Raw genomic sequence first — 18,214 nt, 5'->3', positions numbered from 1 at the left:
CAAATCTATAATTACCAGCCATCTCCAGTGAAGCCAAGAAAACCATTTAGGCACCCTAGGCATTTGTGAAAATTTATCTATGATATGATGGATATTTTCCAACTAATACATAATATTTTGACATTCTTTTTTCATCTATCTCACACACCCATCCTGGCCTTTTTTTATTTGCTGGAGTATTTTAAGTCAAATTCTACACGTTATTTCACTTAACTATTTCAGTATGCATGTCTAAATGATAACCTTTTCTCTTTAACATAACCACCATGCCATTATTATATCTAATGGAGAATGTAAACACATGCTGGTCCACAACTGAATTTCTCTAATGGTCTCATAATTACCTCGTTACATTTGGTAGCTTGTTCAAATCAGGAATCTAACAAGATTCACCTTTCACATTTGATTATGTGTCTTAAGTCTTTCGTTTTATTCCATAGCTGTCACCCCTGCAGGTTTCTAAAGTCAAGACTGTATGTATTACTTATTGCTATGTAGCAGTTTATCTCAAAACACAGATGCTTAAAGCAGTGGACATTTGTTATCTCAAACCGTTTCAGAGAGTTAGGGATTTGGGAGCTGCTGAGCTGGGTGGTTTTGGCGCAGAGTTTCATGAGGTTGAAGTCACCTGAAGCTAACCCCAGCTGGAAGATCCACTTGTAAGATGACTCCCTCAGCTGGTTGTTGGCAGGCTTCAGTTCCTCACTACGTGGAACTTGAATAGGCTTCTTGGGTGACCTTATGATTTGGCAGCTTCCACCAGAGCAAATGTTCAAGAGGGAGTAAGGTAGAAGATGGCTCTTTTTTATGACCTGTCCTCAGAAACGTCATTGTCATTTCTATAATACTGTATTGGTATACAGGTCAGCCCTATTCAGTTTGAGAAGGGACTGCACAAGGAGTGAATACTCATGTGTTTATTGCTTATTCTTTGCTCATTTTTGTATTGTGAAGTGACTCTAATTTCTAAGAATGTAAGGACCCCAACCCATCGTCATATGCTGTACATGGTCTAGGAATCATTGAAGGCCATCATGGAGGTGGGCTACTACTCTGTAATGAAGTAAAGTCTCAGAAGTCTCACCAGTACTCTGCTTCATCCTAGTCTCTTTCTCCCTTTGGTGGTATTTTCTCTTACTTTACATTCTACCATTGATTCTTTCTGATAATAAAATACAGAAAACATAGCATATATATATATCTTTTTAAATCAAAACATTTTACTCTGTGTCTGGACCTTGCTTTTTCACTTAGTAATGCCCTGTAGCTCTCTCCTTACAAGTATGTGAAGTTATTCCTCCTTTTTTAAAACCAAACACAGGCTACTTAATTACATTTCAGAGTACTGTAACAGTCCCTTTTTTGAGTTGAATGAAGTGTGTTTAAAATAAGTTAAAGGAATACTTTGTAGAGATAGTAGTAAACTTCTAATCCCAGGGTTGGCATTTTCATAATGGGTTTATAGCAAATTAAGAAAAAAGAATAATGTGTGTGATGGCTTTAAGAGTAGTTTACCTTGTCAGTTTTTATTGAGGAAAATAAATGTTTTTTAGAATGGGGGTTCCTTAGAATCGTTAATGGCAACAGTCTCCTATATGGAGCCTTAATCTCAGCCTTTTTGATGATATGTGAGTTAACATTTATATTACATGAAATGTATACAAAACTCCTTTTAAACTAAAGCTCTAGTGTAATGTTTGGGTGTCAGTGATGATTCTTGTTAGATGTGATGTACTTATCCCAGGTAAGTTGCTTAATCTTTCTGTATCTGAAATAGATATTTCTAATGTGCCTTGTTCATTTTTGTATTGTAGAATTAATTGCTCTAATTTCTAAGAATTAGAACCCAATCTCATATTTTGTACACATTTCTCCCCCTTGATTATATTTTTGTACCAGGTTCTGGTCACTTCTGTTCTAAAATTTAGTTATGAAATACAACCCAGGATTAAGGTGGTATCTTTTAAGGTAGTTAGCTTCTTTACCATCTTTTGTGCTATATATAAATCTTAAGTCATTAAGAGAGCATTTTTAAGGAATTTTTTTAGTTTTTTGTCATATTTAGGAAGAGGATTAATAGCTTAAAAATAGGCAGCTTTTATTTCTATCCTAAGAAAATATGTAACTAGTTGCTAGGAGATGAGGAGGTTATAAATACAGGGATATCTGATTTCATACTGTAGGTAGGGCTGAGCAGCCAGTAGATGGCTGTACAGTAATGGGCTCTATCCCTTGATTTCAGTGTGTGAGTGCTAACTCATTTTGAATAGTATTGCTGGATAAATGAATTGACTTTTCAGTTGTCTCTTTCTGCTAAACATATGCAATTTACTCATAGTCTTTTGATTAACAGCAGGTAGTTTGAATATTTTTGAAAGAATTAGCCAACATACAATTATTTTAAAGATTTAAATGCTAGCTAAGTATTTTAAAGATTTAAATATGAACTAGACATTAAAATGCAAGTTTTATTGCTATTCTATGTATTAGGTCTAGCTAAATCCACCATTAGAACAACTAGGAAGTAGTAGAGATGATAAAGACATGAACCAGTAAATCCTTACTTGTTTAGAAATCACAAGTGATAATACTGTCTAAAAGGTTTCTCCATAGGAACTGGTCTACTGACCCCTAATAGGACTCTGATTTCCAAGTGTACATCCCCAGTATTAAACAGGTCTGCTAAAAAAATCACTAAATCATGCAGTGAGGAGCCAGTTAGGCTTTCTCAGATTCCACATGATTAGCTAGGATATTCAGATGATGGGAAAACAAACTTGTCAGATGCCAAAGGTGTCTGAGATCTGAACAAAAATGGCATATAGTTCCCTGTTACCAAAGAGTCCATTTATATGGTAACAAAGGTTTATACCTTTAGATGACAAATCAGTGTTTGTGAAAGATTTAAGAGCTATTAATGGTATTTGTCCCTTTTCTCAGATTTCTGTTTATTGATTTTTGACTCAGTTGATTTTTACTGAACATTAGTGTTAAGTATCTGTTGGCAGTTGGGTTTGAGAACATTTGTTTTTCTTGAATTTATGAAGTAACCATGTTACTTTTTGCCAGTTAGAGTTCTCTGAGTTAATCCACAGCAGAGCAGCCACATTTGTTAATATTCATTCTTCTCTTATTCTGAGATGTTTAAAGGGGAACAAACACATTCTTGTGTCTTGTTACTCAGTGTGTTTGGATGAGGAGAGAATGAAATGTGCCTTAAAAATATTTCTGTCTGCCAAGTTGAGCCTGTCATTTCCCCTTGCCTTTTCTTTTTTAGGTCCGATGTACCAGCAGTATGCGCAGCAGGCCGGGTATGGCGCCCAGCAGCCGCCCCAGCAGTACGGTGTTCAGTACTCAGGTGAGCAGGTGTTGGGGAGCTGGCTCACAGATTCTGAGCCATTTCTCTGCTCATTAAACGTTAATTTTTTTCCTCTTAATTTCGTGAATTGTAATAGTTTGTCATAGTAGGTATTAAGTATTTATTATTGGGGGAAAATAACTTATTTTTAAATACTCTGCATAAATATTGTAAGTCAACATTTTAGTTTTCTAGTGGGCAAGTAAAACAGTCACAGTAGATGATTATATAATACTTATGGTATAAAAAAGGTTTTGATACAAAGCTATCTCCTCCTACTTTTGTGATCGACTTATGTCTCAGGTGACTTAGAACTGCAAACCTGCAAGATTTTTTCCCGCATTATATGTAAGAAATAATCTTAGTGTATTTTTGGTACCTGTTAAAATATTAACATTTCCTCAATCCTAGAAAGGTGATCTTATTAGTAAGAACCAAATTTTTAAGCTACTTAGATTTCTTTTTAATCTCCCAAAGCATGTAGGAATACCAGAAACAGGCCAAAAAAATAGAATTCTGTAAAATGTAATTCAGGCAACTAAGAACATTAAATATAGTTGTTTTAAATAGGCACCCTGGGTATTTTGTTTTAACATCTGTCTACTCAAGATTATCCCTATTTAAATACGATAAATTTCTAGTGTAGCTTTGAACATAATGATTATAACTCAGGTAATTTTACATTTGTTATCAACTCTTGTATGTTATAGCCAAAGGTTTAAGTATAAAATTTCAACTGTAATTAAAAATAATTTATTACAGTTGAATCTTGCCTAAATTTTACTTTATGGAGTTTTATAACATCAACTAGAGCAGAAGTCAGCAAACTAGCCCACAGGCCAAATCTGGCCTGTTGGCTGTTTTTGTGAATAAAGTTTTATTGAAACACATAATACCCATTCAATTATGTGCTGTCTGCGTGGCTTTGGCACTATAAAGACAGAATTAAGTGGTTACAGCAGAGATAGTGTGGCCCACAAAACCTGGGATATTTACTATCTGACCCTTTAATAAAAGTTTGCCCCAAGCCCTGAACTAGACCATAAAATTCTATCATTAATTGTAGTTTAATGTGTTTTAACACATACTGCAGCCTTTATTTGGATTGTATTTGTAGAGGGACTTAAACTGTGGGTACTGTTTTTTAATTATATAAAATAGGTGATATGAATTTAAACTTGGATTATGATACTAGGGGGAAGGTTATTTTTAGGATGCAGTCCTTTAACATAAAGAAAAATCAAAACAAAGTGTTAGGATTAATATAGTTGGTATAATAGATATTAGTGGGAAAGACTTTGTGATCATCCTATCCAGGGGATTTCAACCCTAACTGTGCCTAGGCCCTATTCCCAGAGATGTTGCTTCGTTTGGTCAGGACTGGGGTACTTTTAAACACTTAGATATTTTAAAGGGATTGATATTTTGAAAGCATTACAGGTCATTCTGAAGTCCAGCCAGGATTGGGAACCATTGATTTTGTCCAACACTCTCATTTAATAAATGAGGCACCTTAGGGTTTAAGAGGCTGTGATGCATTGAGGCACACATAGCCATTCAGTTGGGGAGCTAGGTCAGAACCCAGTGCCCTTGACCTTGCAGTTAATTACTTCCGTATACCATTCTGCTTCTCCAGCCCAGAACAGGGTTTGGCAGACTTGTCTGACAGAGAAGGCTAGATAATAAATACTTTAGGCTTTGTGGACCATATGACCCCTTATCCTATACTACTCATTTATTTTAAAAAAGCCCACAAAATTTACATTTCTTGCAATTTCTGGTGTTCTTCACCTAATTTTCATTCTTCACCTAATTACTCATTTGTTTTGTGTTTCAAGGGAGAGGATGGTGGTGAGAAGGAGACTATATACTTACTAGAAGCATTGCCGCATTATGATGAAAAACTAGTAGGTTACTTTTGAAGCAGTATCTTTGGCCTTTAGGGGTTATTCTCTCTCTTGAGAAATTACTAAGGATCTGGTTCTTTCCAGACTCAGTTAAAAAGCCAGTTTAGATTTCAGCTGCCAGGTTGAACAGGCAGCTTTCTTTTTGCTTTTCCTCACAGTCTTAAATAGACATTTTCAGAATAAAGCTGAGTCCTTCTGTTTCTCCAAAAACAGAGTAAAAAATTAAGGAAAAACATCCTGTGACATTAAAGATTTTATCAAGAATTGACTTTAGTTAAATAATTCAGATGCTACCATAAGTAAAATGCATTAGGTACTTGATTTACTTATTAAAGCTAAGCTTGTTCTTAATGATTTTAGTGAGGTTTTCACTCTGAGTAAAATTTACTTCTTTTCAAGTTACTGTCTTTGTATTTCTGATCCCATTAGTCCTATTAACTTGAATTTGGGAGATATGGAAATAGTCAACTAAATACTCTGGAGACTGTAAGTGGTGGTGGTAACATTGGACCATTTTTGACACTGTTGGTTTGGCAGTTTCCCTCTGACCTTTTCCAGTTTTATTCATGGACTATGTCGAAAAGGTTTCTTTCATGAGTAAATTTTGAACCCAGGTTCAAGGTGAGTTCAGAATATACTCAAATTCATTCAATCCTTTTTTTTTAAATGCAGGGTTGTACATATTTTAATAATTTTCTTATGTATCTGGTATTTAATGCTGACAGGATTCCAGTCAATGGAGAGGTTTCATTGCAAGTAGCTGCAGGTGTGTTTCATGGTAGAGATAAAAGTTTTTAGTGAAGCAGACTTTTTCTTTTAAAAAAATGTACATCCTAGTAAATAATGAATATAGACATTGATCTTGTGGGGCAATATGGTATGATTTTTATGTTATGTCGGTACTGCTAAGTCAAAGTTTTGACTTGTAAAGGCAAAAACATCAGGTACCAAATCTAAAAATACCTAAAATATCTTTAGGATTGTGAAAATGGGTATTTAATGTTTATTCTTAAATGGCTTAGTTTTTATACAGTGAATAAACCTCATTAAGGGCAATAAGATGTATTTGTAGCACCATTATTTCATTTAAAAATAATCATTCTCTTACATGTGTTTTTATTTGATAGTGCTGTTAAATAGGCCTCCCCTCAAAACCAGGTTAATGACTAGTTTTTGCATTAATTCCTGCATTGGTTTGAACATCTCTGTCCTAGAAGTTATGCTAGAATAGGAATATTCTCCTAGGAGTTACGTAGTGTAGAGCAGTTGTAATGAAGAAATATATATATATAGTGGTTTCAACTTAATATTAGAGGATTTAAAAAATTGTTTAGAAAATGCCTCTTTGATACTACTTGGTTTTGAAATATTTCTACTATTCTAGTTGTTACAATAACACTTAAGAATAAGTTTAAATGTCTCATCATTTTTGGTCCATAACAGTAAGACTAATTCTCGGGAAATCTTTCCCCAAAAGAAAAATAAGATGTATATGTTATTCGTTTTGCCTTCTCAGCAGGTTATAGTCCGCAGACTGGACCCCAACAGCCTCAGCAGTTCCAGGGATATGGCCAGCAACCAGCCTCCCAGGCCCCGGCTCCTGCCTTTGCTGGTCCTGCTCAAGTGCCGCAGCAGTATCAGGCAAGCAGTTACCCTCCACAAACCTACGCCACTCAAACTTCTCAACCGGCTAATTACACTGTGGCCCCTGCCTCACAACCTGGAATGGCAACAAGCCAGCCCGGGGCATACCAAGCGCGACCAGGTTTTACTCCACCTCCTGGAAGTACCATGACCCCTCCTCCAAGCGGCCCTAACCCTTACGCACGTAACCGTCCTCCCTTTGGTCAGGGCTATACTCAGCCTGGACCTGGTTATCGATAAAGAGGCTCAGTTATACTGATGAATATAGCTGTTAGCTGTTTGCCTCCCAAAAGACTCCAGTACCACACTTTTAATTTGTATTGACATTTAGACATTTAAAAAAAGAACAATTTTTTTATGATATAATTGTTGCTGTTAATTGAAAGTATAATTTGCCAGAACATAAAGACCAAAATGGAAGTTTTTTCTTTCCCTGCTTAAAAATGTAGCAGCTTCCTAGTTATTTTGGAACACTACTCATGTGTGTAAAGTGATTAACTTTCTAGCTTGCCTTGTCCAGAGGATATTAAAATGCCAGGTTGAAGTGTTAGCCATCTTACTTGGCTTTTTACTCTTAACACAATGTACTAAAATAGATCCCTTTAAGACAACTAGATGTTATGTATAAAATGTAATATTGATGATGGGTTAATAAAGATGATTCAATCCATTGGTGTCTTGTAATTTAATTTAGCTAATATGTATTCATGAGAATAAAAAGCAAGAAATCATTATTGATGTTTGGTCTTAAAATGAAGTATAGATGCTTTAATTTACTGTTTTCAGGAAAACACGGTACTGTTTTTGATTTTTTTGTCTTTTAGCTTTGAAAGATGTGCGTTAAACAGTCATTGGCTTAAAACAGTGAAATTTAAATTGGATTAGCATTATATATAAATACAACAGATTCAAGGGGGGTGGTTTGATAGATCCTGAATAATAATCAATCAATCATTCTTACAGAGGTTGAACCATTCAGAAATAACTCAGTCTTTTAAAAAAAAAAACTATATCTCTTTATTGCAGAGTTTCTATATTTGAAAAATACAAAATGTAGCATTGATAAACTTGAAGCATGTTGACAGTTAAGAACAGGAAAGATCCTTCCAGAATGAGGGCAACAATGCCAGCATTCCTATCTCCCAAATGAAGGAAAATAATACCTTCTTAAGTGAGTCTGATTTTCATTACAGACTGAGAATTATGAAAACATCCTCTGATACATTCATTCCTAGAAGGCTTGAAAGAGAGAAGAGTAACTATCCTGTAAAATGGAAAGGATCTCATCATGCATTATTTTTGTGCTCAGACTTCATATTCAGTCTCTGCATACAGCTTGATTAGAATTATATTAAAAACAATATAAAGACAATTGCTTAAAGGGATAGTTTGACAAAGTACATTCAGACCTTGTAACACATTCATGGGTAGACAAAGAACAAAATATGTATTTTGAAACTGAATACATCAGTTCTGTTTTCAGCTGAATGAAATGTACTGATTCAAATAAAATATTTCGCTAAAAACAAGTTTAAATAAATGTGAATGTTAGGGCCTTTACCCACCACCCCCCGGATATGTATGCTGAAGATAATTTGATCTAATAAGTTAAACCAGGGAGAGATTTATGGAATTAACTCACCAGTAAGAAGAATACACAATAAAAGTAAATTTTTAAAAAAGTATATTAGTTTTTTTGTTGTTAATTTTGTTATAAAAGTATCTCAAAACATCATTACAACAGTATGATAAATAATATACAAATGATCTCTTAAAATACCATGAATAGGGAGCCAGCTTCCCCAAAAATGTTAACTCTGTTAATGTCAATATCTTGCTTTCTTAAAATGACTTTGTAGAACCTGATAAATATTCTCAGCAATCTTTCTAATAAACATCTAATATTGCTATTAGATTTTAAACTTTTATACATAGTAAACATAACAGCTTAAATGAACGTGACAAATAGTGTTTCCAATTATTTTTTTTCCATGTTGAAACAGAAGGTAGATCTGAGCTTCTACCATTTTCCAGGAATTGTGGTCCCACATTCATACCACTGGACATAATTGATTTGGGTATGACCACCTATTTCTCCAAATTGTACAGGCTCCTGGCGAACTGCTCTGAAATAGCCTAAGAAGGAAAATAATTTAATTTTAATATCTGCTACGTTGTATTTTTGCCTTCACTACTCACAGATTGAAGGGTGTCATTGAATGGCTAAAGTGAAATCTACGTGAAGCAGAGTTATTTTAGAAGATGGATAAGCAACAGAGGCCCGGGTGTCTTTCCTGAGGAGCTATTGGCTGGGTCAACCATTGGGGCACCTGAAACTACTTAGACATCTGCCTTAACAAGTTAGCACGTGATAGTTAGTAGTATCTGAGAGACAAAGCTGTAAAGGTAAAGGGGTCAGAGGGGTTTGGGTGTTTTAGAGTGTCATGACCACATTCAGTACCTTCTGTGTGACGTGTGTGAAAGTTACTTTGCACATTGTAGACCAGTGGTGCTCTCTGAACTTACTTGAGTAAAAGTGCTGTTTTACTACATACAATGTTAGGTAACAACAGAAGGCTAGTTCAAAGGTTGCCAGATTTCTAAGAAGTAAACTTAGGTGAAATCTTCCAAGGATCCTACATTAAATGATTAAAAGTTTCACTACAGATATAAAATGTTAAAATACTATTTATGTTATGTTTTATATCTAATTCCTATGACCCAGCAGTTTATCTTCCTCTATCAGGTCAGATATTAAATCATCTCTTAACTGTCAGTGTTTTTTTTAAGCACCAGTGAAGAAAAAACATTGGTGAAAACAGTTTTAAATATTTGATGAACCTTTTAGTGATAATGTGGATATTTTAACACCCTCTCTTGCCCTGCCTGGATTAGGATTAATTTTCAGTCTTTTCAATCCTTATTAAGCAGCTTGGTGTAAATGTGTCTTCAGCAAGTAGTCAGTCATTTCTCAGCAGAATAGTTCTGTTCCTATATAAATCTATTTATATAGTTATTTATAAGGCAAACAGTGCTCTTTTTCTATTTATGGCAGTAATAGGGATTTCTTGAAAATTTTAACAAAACTGCCTTTGCTCAGAGTGAAAAAAAAGCAGGTAATTACATGAGTGATTTAAATTTGGGAAACACTGCTCTTTTATAGCTGTCATTGCAAGTTCAGGTTTTCTTAAAGTAGAATGCATTTATATATGTCTATGTAATTTCTCTTGGCTCTAAGGAATGGAGTCTTAAGGACTGGGAGGAAAGTTGAGAAACTTCTATTAAAAGTCTTCATATTAAGGTCTTATATGAATGTCTTTTTTTTTTTCTAGCCAGATAATTAGAACAGTAGTACTACAGAATTCTTTTTAAAGTGATTGCTTTCCTCAACTTGAATTCTTTTTGGGCTAATTTGTAACTTAAATTCCTCTTGCTTATGAGGAAGCTCAGAAAACATACCTTCTTTGGTGGGTAACTGGTCAGAAGTAAGTTGCTGTCCTGTGCGCCCATCTAAAAATGAGTCCACAAACTGGCAGTGATCTTCCCCATGGCCTCTCTGATCGCCTATGTTATAAAATTTTCCTGAAGTACCAGAAATGAAAAGGATCATAAGGTGTTAACTTTCTTTGGAGGACAATTCTGAAATAATGAAATTATTTCAAATAGCTAGTCACCCCTGTTGTACTTTTATTTTTATTTTGCTCTATCCCCCTAGTTCAAGCAACCAGTGTCTCGACTGAACTATGGACCAGTCTCCCAACTAGCATCCCTTTCACTTTTGCCTCTCTCTGTCCTCCCATCCTCCCAGAGATTGGTCATCTTTTAGAAAAACAACTCAGGTAATGTTCCTCCCCTCTGTAAATCTCTAGTAGTCTCCTGTTACACTCAGAATAAAACCCAAAGTCCTTACTTGATTTCAGAACTCCACATAATTTCATGCCTGCCTGCCTCATCTTGCCCCTACTGAGTGAGCTTCAGCCATGCTAGTGGAACTGGCTGGATTTGTTCTGTCACAGGCTTTTGCATTGCTTTTCCCTCTTTTTGTGCTTTCTCCATAGATCTTTGCTTCACTGTTTCCTCCTCACAGTTTCCTTAGCCTAAGTGTTCGCTCTTCATATATGGTTTCCCCAACCATTATATCTGAAGGAGCTTCCATTCCATCATTGCCTCTCACACTTTCAAGTTTTTAAGGCACTCTATGAAATTTTTATTTACAAATTTGTTTGTCTTGCCCTACTAGACTAAGCTGTAAGAAAAGAATGTATCTTGTTCGTTGCTTTGTCCCCACCACCTAGAACAATGCATGAATAAAGCAGATATTTACTGAATGATTGAACAAATGTTTCCCTTCCTATGTTGGGGCCAGCCTTATTTGTTTAAAATTTTTACTGTATGAATGTAGAAGAGAGAATGATAACACACTGAGTCCAGAGCAAGGGGTTATAGCCTTCTCAGCAGGTGTTTTAATCTTGATCCTGTCTCTGGCAAACTTACAATCTTAAATATGTCATATCCCTTCCATGATAGACCCATTTTATTATCAGTAGGCTTTCTTTCTATCCTTGCTTGGCTCTAACAAAAATGAGCTGGAATGTGGGTAGTGCCTTTACATTCAAGTTGGCCATGATAGAACTGTTGTAAATTACATTTTCATTATTTAGCTTCTAATAGCATGTTTCAAATCCTAGGCTGAGAATTCCAGTAACATCCTGCTGAAAAGACAAACTTGTGTTTTACATTCACACCTTAGTGTCTGGAATTGTCCGTAGAAAAGGCCAACTTACAGAAGGCTACAAAGCATTCCCTGAAGGATGAGACTGAACAGCTCGTAGCCCTGCTTACCTGTGAGGGAGTCACTCAGATAAATCTTGTATCTGAGAGAGTTGCATAGTTGCACCCCTACAAACTTTTTATACCACGTCCTTTTGACATACTGTTTGCCCTTACATTCCGAGTAAGAGTCTGAATTAAAGGGTCTTTCAGTCCATATGGCATCTCTTCCTGCTACATAAGGAAAACAGTTTGAGTTAAGTATCTGACTTAACTGAAGACCTCTCCTGAAAGCTTTTAAAAAAGCACTTTGCAAAGCTCATTGTTAACTTGCTATTAACTTGGTTTTCTCCAGTGCTAAATATTGGAGCCGAAAGTATTACAAGAGTCTAAATATGTAAACCCTCAGTTAAGTTCCTCGTTCCTGTCAATAATGAGATAAATCTTAGATCAGTGTGTTTAACTGTTGAATAGCCTCTGCAGCACTAGGTGTAGACAGTATTCCTTTAGGTTTCTTTTTTGCAGCATATTATACAATTTTAACAGCTGCTTTAGTGTGACTTGTTATTAGAAGTAAAAATGAGGGTGTTATATCTTAACTATTAAAATTTGAGCTGGTCGGTGCATGATGGAAGGCAAGTTCAAAATAATCCAACTTGCTCCTGAAACATCATAGGCTCTCAATGTCACTGAATGTTTTAACTAAGTATTCACACCTGACTGATATTCTAAGACTAAATGGACTAAAGTGAAATTATGACCAAAATTCTGCCATGACTGTTTACTTAAATAAGCATGTGGTTGTGTCTGCATTCAGACAGGTACTTACCATAAATTGGCTCGCTCACTCTTGGGTCCGCTGAGGAGACAAAGGAAACAGAGTACGTATTTGATAGCATTATTTGTAAAATTTTTAAACTAATGCAGTTCATAGCATCTTGATGATTTTATTGATAGTTTCTGTATGAAACTAACAGGAAATCTCTTAAAATGGAAGTGAAAGTTGGAAGAGCAACAGACTCCTAACTACTCAAATCACATGTAAGATAGAAATACACAATTTCAAATTCAGTCATTAGCAGGAGTGTACCATTTTGCAAGTTAAGATTTAACAGCTGTAAGCACTTACCTTCACTATGCCACCAGAACACCGGGACTTACTAACTCCTTTTAGAGTAGTTTTTAGCTGAGTTTCAAACAAGCTCCTACAAAAAACATTGTAGCCCTTTACGTCCTTGCTGGGAGTTACTGTTGATGGTATTACCTGATTCAGTACTGAATGCCACTGTGTTGCTGGCTGGGCCTTCTCCAAGTGGGTTTTTGGATTTTACCTGAAATTCATAGCTGTATAGGGGGAAAAAAAATATGTTCTTCAGGAGTAGGAAACAACATTCTTTCTGATTCTATTTTGAAATCATGATGACAGCAGGTGGACATATATTCTAGAAGCAAACTCCAAATTAGTGGAAATAATGGGAAGTTGGTAAATGACATTCAGGGAAGAGGTATGTGGTGGACCCAGGCTAATTCTACTAACAAGAAGCCTCAGTTTCCTTCAAATGTTTCAGCTACTTCCTGGGGCAAAGAAGTGGAAGGGTTTGTTTTTATTCCTTATCCCAACCTTAGAGGCAATGTTCCTTATTGTGGGGTTTGAACAGCCTATGTCAGCATCACATGATAGAGCAGCAGTGGGGAGAGTTTTTTTAAAATGCAAATTTTTTGTTCCATTCTACCTACTGAATCAGTTTTTTTGAGGGGTTCCAGGAAGGAATTTATAAGAAGTTCCTAAGGTGAATCCTGTGTCTACTTGAGAACGATTAGACTAAGCTATGGGAATAGACGCACGTGAAAATTTCTTTGTAAGGATGTCTGGTTGTATCTATCTCCTGGAACTCAGGTATTCTGCGGATCACAGGAAGCCACAATATCTTCAGAAGAGGAGCATGGTAGTGTCACTTCATGAAGAGCATGGCCAGAAAGACAGATTTTCTCTCCCTCTATAAACCAACCCTTTACATGTTAAAACAAACCCAGAACCCCTGAAGTTACACATATGTTTGAGCCTACCTTAAGAACTATGCATTAAATTGTGGTGTAATATTTGACAAATTTCATTCATAGAATACTTAAGCAGAGCAAATCCTTTTAAGAAATTTAAACAGTAAAGCTATTTATTGTTTGCCTGAAACTAAGAGTTCCTTTCAGCAGCAGACTTAGCAGGAAAGTAATATTGAATGTGAAACCAACTTGAGTCAGCTGATAATATTGTGAGTCTCAAATTTGTAACTGAATAAGAATGTAGTGCACACAGAAGATAAAAAGATATTTTACAAATAAGTGAATAATAGAAGGATGACCGCTCTCATTTTAATACAGAGGATACCAAGTGAGTAATAACAGAATTTTAGAGGACTCAAGGATCCAAATTCTTGACTACTGAGGCATTGCATTAAACACTGCTATAATTTATAAAAAGACATTCAACCATTACAACAATAGCAACCACTTTTTGAGTGCTTACTATGTGACAGACACATTAATCATTCTCTTTATATAAGTAATACAACATACAAACTCCAAAAGATCAGTATTACGTACTTTCAGTTAAGAATAATGAGGATCTTAGCCATTATACTATTACTGCCTTTTACATACTTGTACAATGTGGATTAAAATTTACGGGGTTTTTAGTGAGAGACTGAACATCATAGCATTTTGTAAACTAATCAGCTGAAATCAGATGCTACTATCATTTCCAATAAGAAAATGCTGAGGTAAAACCACACGTCATTCATTTAAATAAATTGCACATATATAGAGAGTTTGGGCATGGAATATTTTCTAGAGATTAAATTCTTGCTCAGAGGACTGAAGACCTTGCAAACAAAGCAGTATGGTCCAGAGATGAAAATGGAAAAAAGAAATCACAGGCATCTGAACTCTGATTCAAGTGGGCAGTGCACTCCACATTCCTGGCCATTGCCAAAAGCCCTATGCCTATGCTTTGACTGCTTCTGATCACTGAAATCACCTCCATGTCTTTTGTTTCAGTTATTTATACTTCAGCTCAATTGGTAGCATGGGAACAAGTATTCATGAGCTACTTTTTCTGTTTTTTTTTTTTTGGCCAGTATTTTATGACACTTCACAAGCTTTGAAAAAATCATTTTAAACTAAGCTTAATTAACAGCATTGGAACTAAAAGGCACATATTTTTGGATGATGAAACCCTATATAAACAAAATATTTGAAGTGACAAAATCTAAGGACACCTTCCTCACCTGCGCTCTCCAGCCTGCTCCAAGTCATTAGTATTCCCCTGGAAGGAGGTTGTACATGTATATGTCCTCATTTTTACAGCTGCTTCCTAAGGGATGGATCCCAGGGTCAACTGTCTCTTGCATTCACAAGTCCCATAGGACTGTAGCAAATAAGAGTTCTTAACTGGCTATCTACTCAGGGCTCAGCACAGAGGGAGCAGGCAAAAAAGTCCATCTTTCAGTCTCCTTGAAAGGGGTTTAATTGCATACTTTTAAAGCTGCTACCTGAGGATGAGGCTTCTAAGTTTAGCACAATCTAGTGGCTGGCTACTATCCTCCCTAGATACTGGGAAACTGGCAAATACCTTCTCTGCCCTCTCCCTTCAACCCACTCTAATAATAAAACCTGTTCACTCCAATAATCAACCTGGAAGGAGTTTGTGCAGATGGCTGGTTTCCCAGCTTTTGTGGCTACTGTCAAAGGGATGGGTCCCTGGATTGTGCCTGGCTGAGAACCAAGCATTCACAAGTTCCACAGTACTATAGCAAATGAAGCTCTTAACATGCACAGGAGCACTCCCACCTGATACATACACAGCTTATATCCTAGGCCCAGCACAGAGGGAGCAGGCAAAAACACCCATTTCCCAGGGACTCCCTGAAAAGGGTTCAACCACACAATTTTGCTGCTGGAACCTGAGGGTCCAGTTTATAATTAGCCTATATCTAGATGCTGACTGTGATCCTCAACTTTGGGACATTGCTGGGTTTTGACAAACCCTCAACTACTGGGAGCCACTAAGAACAAAGAAGGCGACTTGGACAATCTCAAAGGTTTGAGAGACAACTGCAGGCTCAGGCTGGGCTGATTGAAGAGGTTCATTTCCTACACAAAACCATTCTGTCAAGACTGGGAGAGGTTGCTGTTTTATCTCATGTGCAGAAACCAACAGAGAGTCAAGAAAAATGAAGAAACAGGAGTATGGTTCAAACAAAAGAACAAGAAAAATCTCTAGAAACAGATTTTAATGAAATGGACATAAGTGACTTACTTGATAAAGGGTTCAAAATAATAGTCATAAAAATGCTCACCAAGGTCAGGAGAATAAATGCATGAACAAAGTTAAATTTTCAACAAAGAGAAAGAAAATATAAAACAGGTGACAAACAAAAAACACACAGCTAAAGAATAGAATAACCAAACTGTAAAATTCATTAGAGGAGCTCAACTGCACACCAGATCAAGTGAAAGAAAGGATCAGTGAACCTGAAGATAGGGCAGTGGAATTCATCCATTTACAGGAGTAAAAAGAAAAAAGAATGAGAAAGAGTGAAGATGGCTTAAGGGACATATGAGAAGCCATAAAATGGAGCAAGATTTGCATACTAGGGGTCCTAGAAGGAGGAGACAATGAGAAAGGGGCAGAAAATCTACCCACAGAAATTGAAATAATGGCTGAAAACTTCCCTAATCTAGGGAAGGAAACAAATACCCAGATTCAGGAAGTTCAGAGAATTTCAAATGAGATAATCCAAAGAGATCCACATTGAGCCATGTAATTAAACTGTCAAAAGTTGAGAGAATCTTAAAAGCAGAAAGAGAAATGCAACTTGTTAAAGTACAAGGGAACTCATAAGACTGTCAGTAGATTTTTCAGCAGAAACCTTCAGGCCAGAAGACTGGTATGATATATTCAACATGCTAAAATAAAAAAACTACCCAGCAAAATAGTCCTTCAGAATTGAAGGAGAAAGAATTTCCCAGACAAACAGAAGCTGAAAGAATTCATTACTACACCAGCCTTATAATAAATGTTAAGAGCTTTCTTCAAATTGAAACAAAAGGATGTTAGTTACATGAAAATTTATGAGAGTATAAAACTCACTGGTAAAAGTAAATATATAATTAAATTCAGGATACTATAATGTTGTAATCATGGTGGGTAAATCACTTAGCACTCTAATATGAAGGTTAAAAGCAAAAGTAGTAGGAATAACTATACTACAATAATTTGCTAATAGATGCACAATGTAAAAAGATGTAAATTGTGACATCAAAAGTAAAACAAGTGGAGGCATGTTAGAGCTTTTTTATGCATTTGAAATTAAGTTAGCTTAAAATGAACTTGGATTTTATATTATGTAAAAATGTTTATTTATAATAGAATAATATAATAAAGATTATAAATATAAAAATAGACTTATGAAATATAATATTGTGTAAGCCTCATGGTAAGAGAAAGTAATAATGTATAGTGATACACAAAAGATAGTGAGAAAGGAATCAAAGGTACCACTACAGAAAATCAACACAAAGGAAGAGAGCAAGAGAGGAAGAAAGATAGCAGTAGTAACCCCTACTTATCAATAATTACTTTAAAAGTAAGTGGGCTAAATGCTTCAATCAAAACACATAGAATTGCTTAATGGATAAAAATTAAGACTCAAACATATGCTGCCTACACGAAGCTCACTTCAGCCTCAGGGCACACAGACTGAAAGTGAAGGGGTGAAAAAAAATATTCCATCAAGGGGAAACTAAAAAAGCAGGGATACATATATTTATATCAAACAAAATAAGTAACAAAGACTGTAACAAGAGACAAAGAATGTCATTGTATAATGACAAAGGGTCAATTCATTAAGAGATATAACATTTATAAATATTTATGCACCCAACATAGGAGCACCATATATAAAATGAATATTAACAGATCTGAAGGGGAAAATAGCAATATAATAATAGCACGGGATTTTAATATCCCATTTTCAACAATGGATAGATCATCCAGACAGAAAATCAGTAAGAAAACACTGGACTTAAACTGCACATTAGACCAAATCTTCCTAACATATACAGAACATTCCATCCAACAGCAACAGAATACACATTCTTCTCAAATACATATGGAATGTTCTTCAGGATAGATAAAATTCAGGATACAGAACAAATCAATAAATTTAAGAAAATTGAAATCATACAAAACTGTTCTGACCACCCTTGTGAGAAACCAGAAATCAATTATAAGAAGAAAATGAAAATTCACAAATATGTGGAGAGTAAACAACATGCTACTGAACAACCAGTGGGTCAAAGAAGAAAGCAAAAGAATATTCAAAAAATATCTTGGGGCAAATGAAAATGGAAATACAACATGCCAAAACTTACTGGATATAGCAAAAGCAATTTGAAGTGGGAAATTTATAGTGACAAATGCCTACATTAAGAAAAAACACAACCTAAATTTACAGCTCAAAGAATGAGAAAAAGAACA

The 18,214-nt window shown here is 35.6% G+C and overlaps 2 protein-coding genes across 35 annotated transcripts in view; one reads left to right on the top strand and one right to left on the bottom strand.

Moving 5' to 3' along the window:
• Positions 1–7,579, top strand: part of TFG (trafficking from ER to golgi regulator) — a 30,337-nt gene extending 22,758 nt beyond the window's left edge. For 5 of the 9 annotated variants that reach the window (XM_073231759.1, XM_073231758.1, XM_017645112.3 and 2 more), the window contains exons 7-8: positions 3,278–3,358; positions 6,782–7,579. In XM_073231759.1, the coding sequence (XP_073087860.1) occupies positions 3,278–3,358; positions 6,782–7,149 (449 nt within the window). In that variant the 3' untranslated portion in view covers positions 7,150–7,579. Of the gene's footprint in view, positions 1–3,277; positions 3,359–5,196; positions 5,266–6,781 lie in introns of all 9 variants that reach the window. The other 4 variants (XR_012129229.1, XR_012129228.1, XM_017645113.3 and 1 more) reach the window with 2 other exon arrangements.
• A 322-nt stretch (positions 7,580–7,901) lies between these two features.
• The window catches only part of ABI3BP (ABI family member 3 binding protein), a 238,687-nt gene continuing 228,374 nt past the window's right edge, over positions 7,902–18,214 (bottom strand). For all 26 annotated transcript variants that reach the window (XM_036998592.2, XM_073231729.1, XM_073231731.1 and 23 more), the window contains 5 exons: positions 12,944–13,023; positions 12,509–12,538; positions 11,752–11,913; positions 10,369–10,491; positions 7,902–9,045 (listed from right to left, as the gene is read on the bottom strand). In XM_036998592.2, the coding sequence (XP_036854487.2) occupies positions 8,930–9,045; positions 10,369–10,491; positions 11,752–11,913; positions 12,509–12,538; positions 12,944–13,023 (511 nt within the window). In that variant the 3' untranslated portion in view covers positions 7,902–8,929. The remainder of the gene's footprint in view (positions 9,046–10,368; positions 10,492–11,751; positions 11,914–12,508; positions 12,539–12,943; positions 13,024–18,214) is intronic.

This window comes from Manis javanica, chromosome 3, assembly GCF_040802235.1.
Source record: "Manis javanica isolate MJ-LG chromosome 3, MJ_LKY, whole genome shotgun sequence".
Lineage (NCBI taxonomy): Eukaryota > Metazoa > Chordata > Mammalia > Pholidota > Manidae > Manis > Manis javanica.
This window is presented reverse-complemented; position numbering and strand designations above follow the sequence as displayed.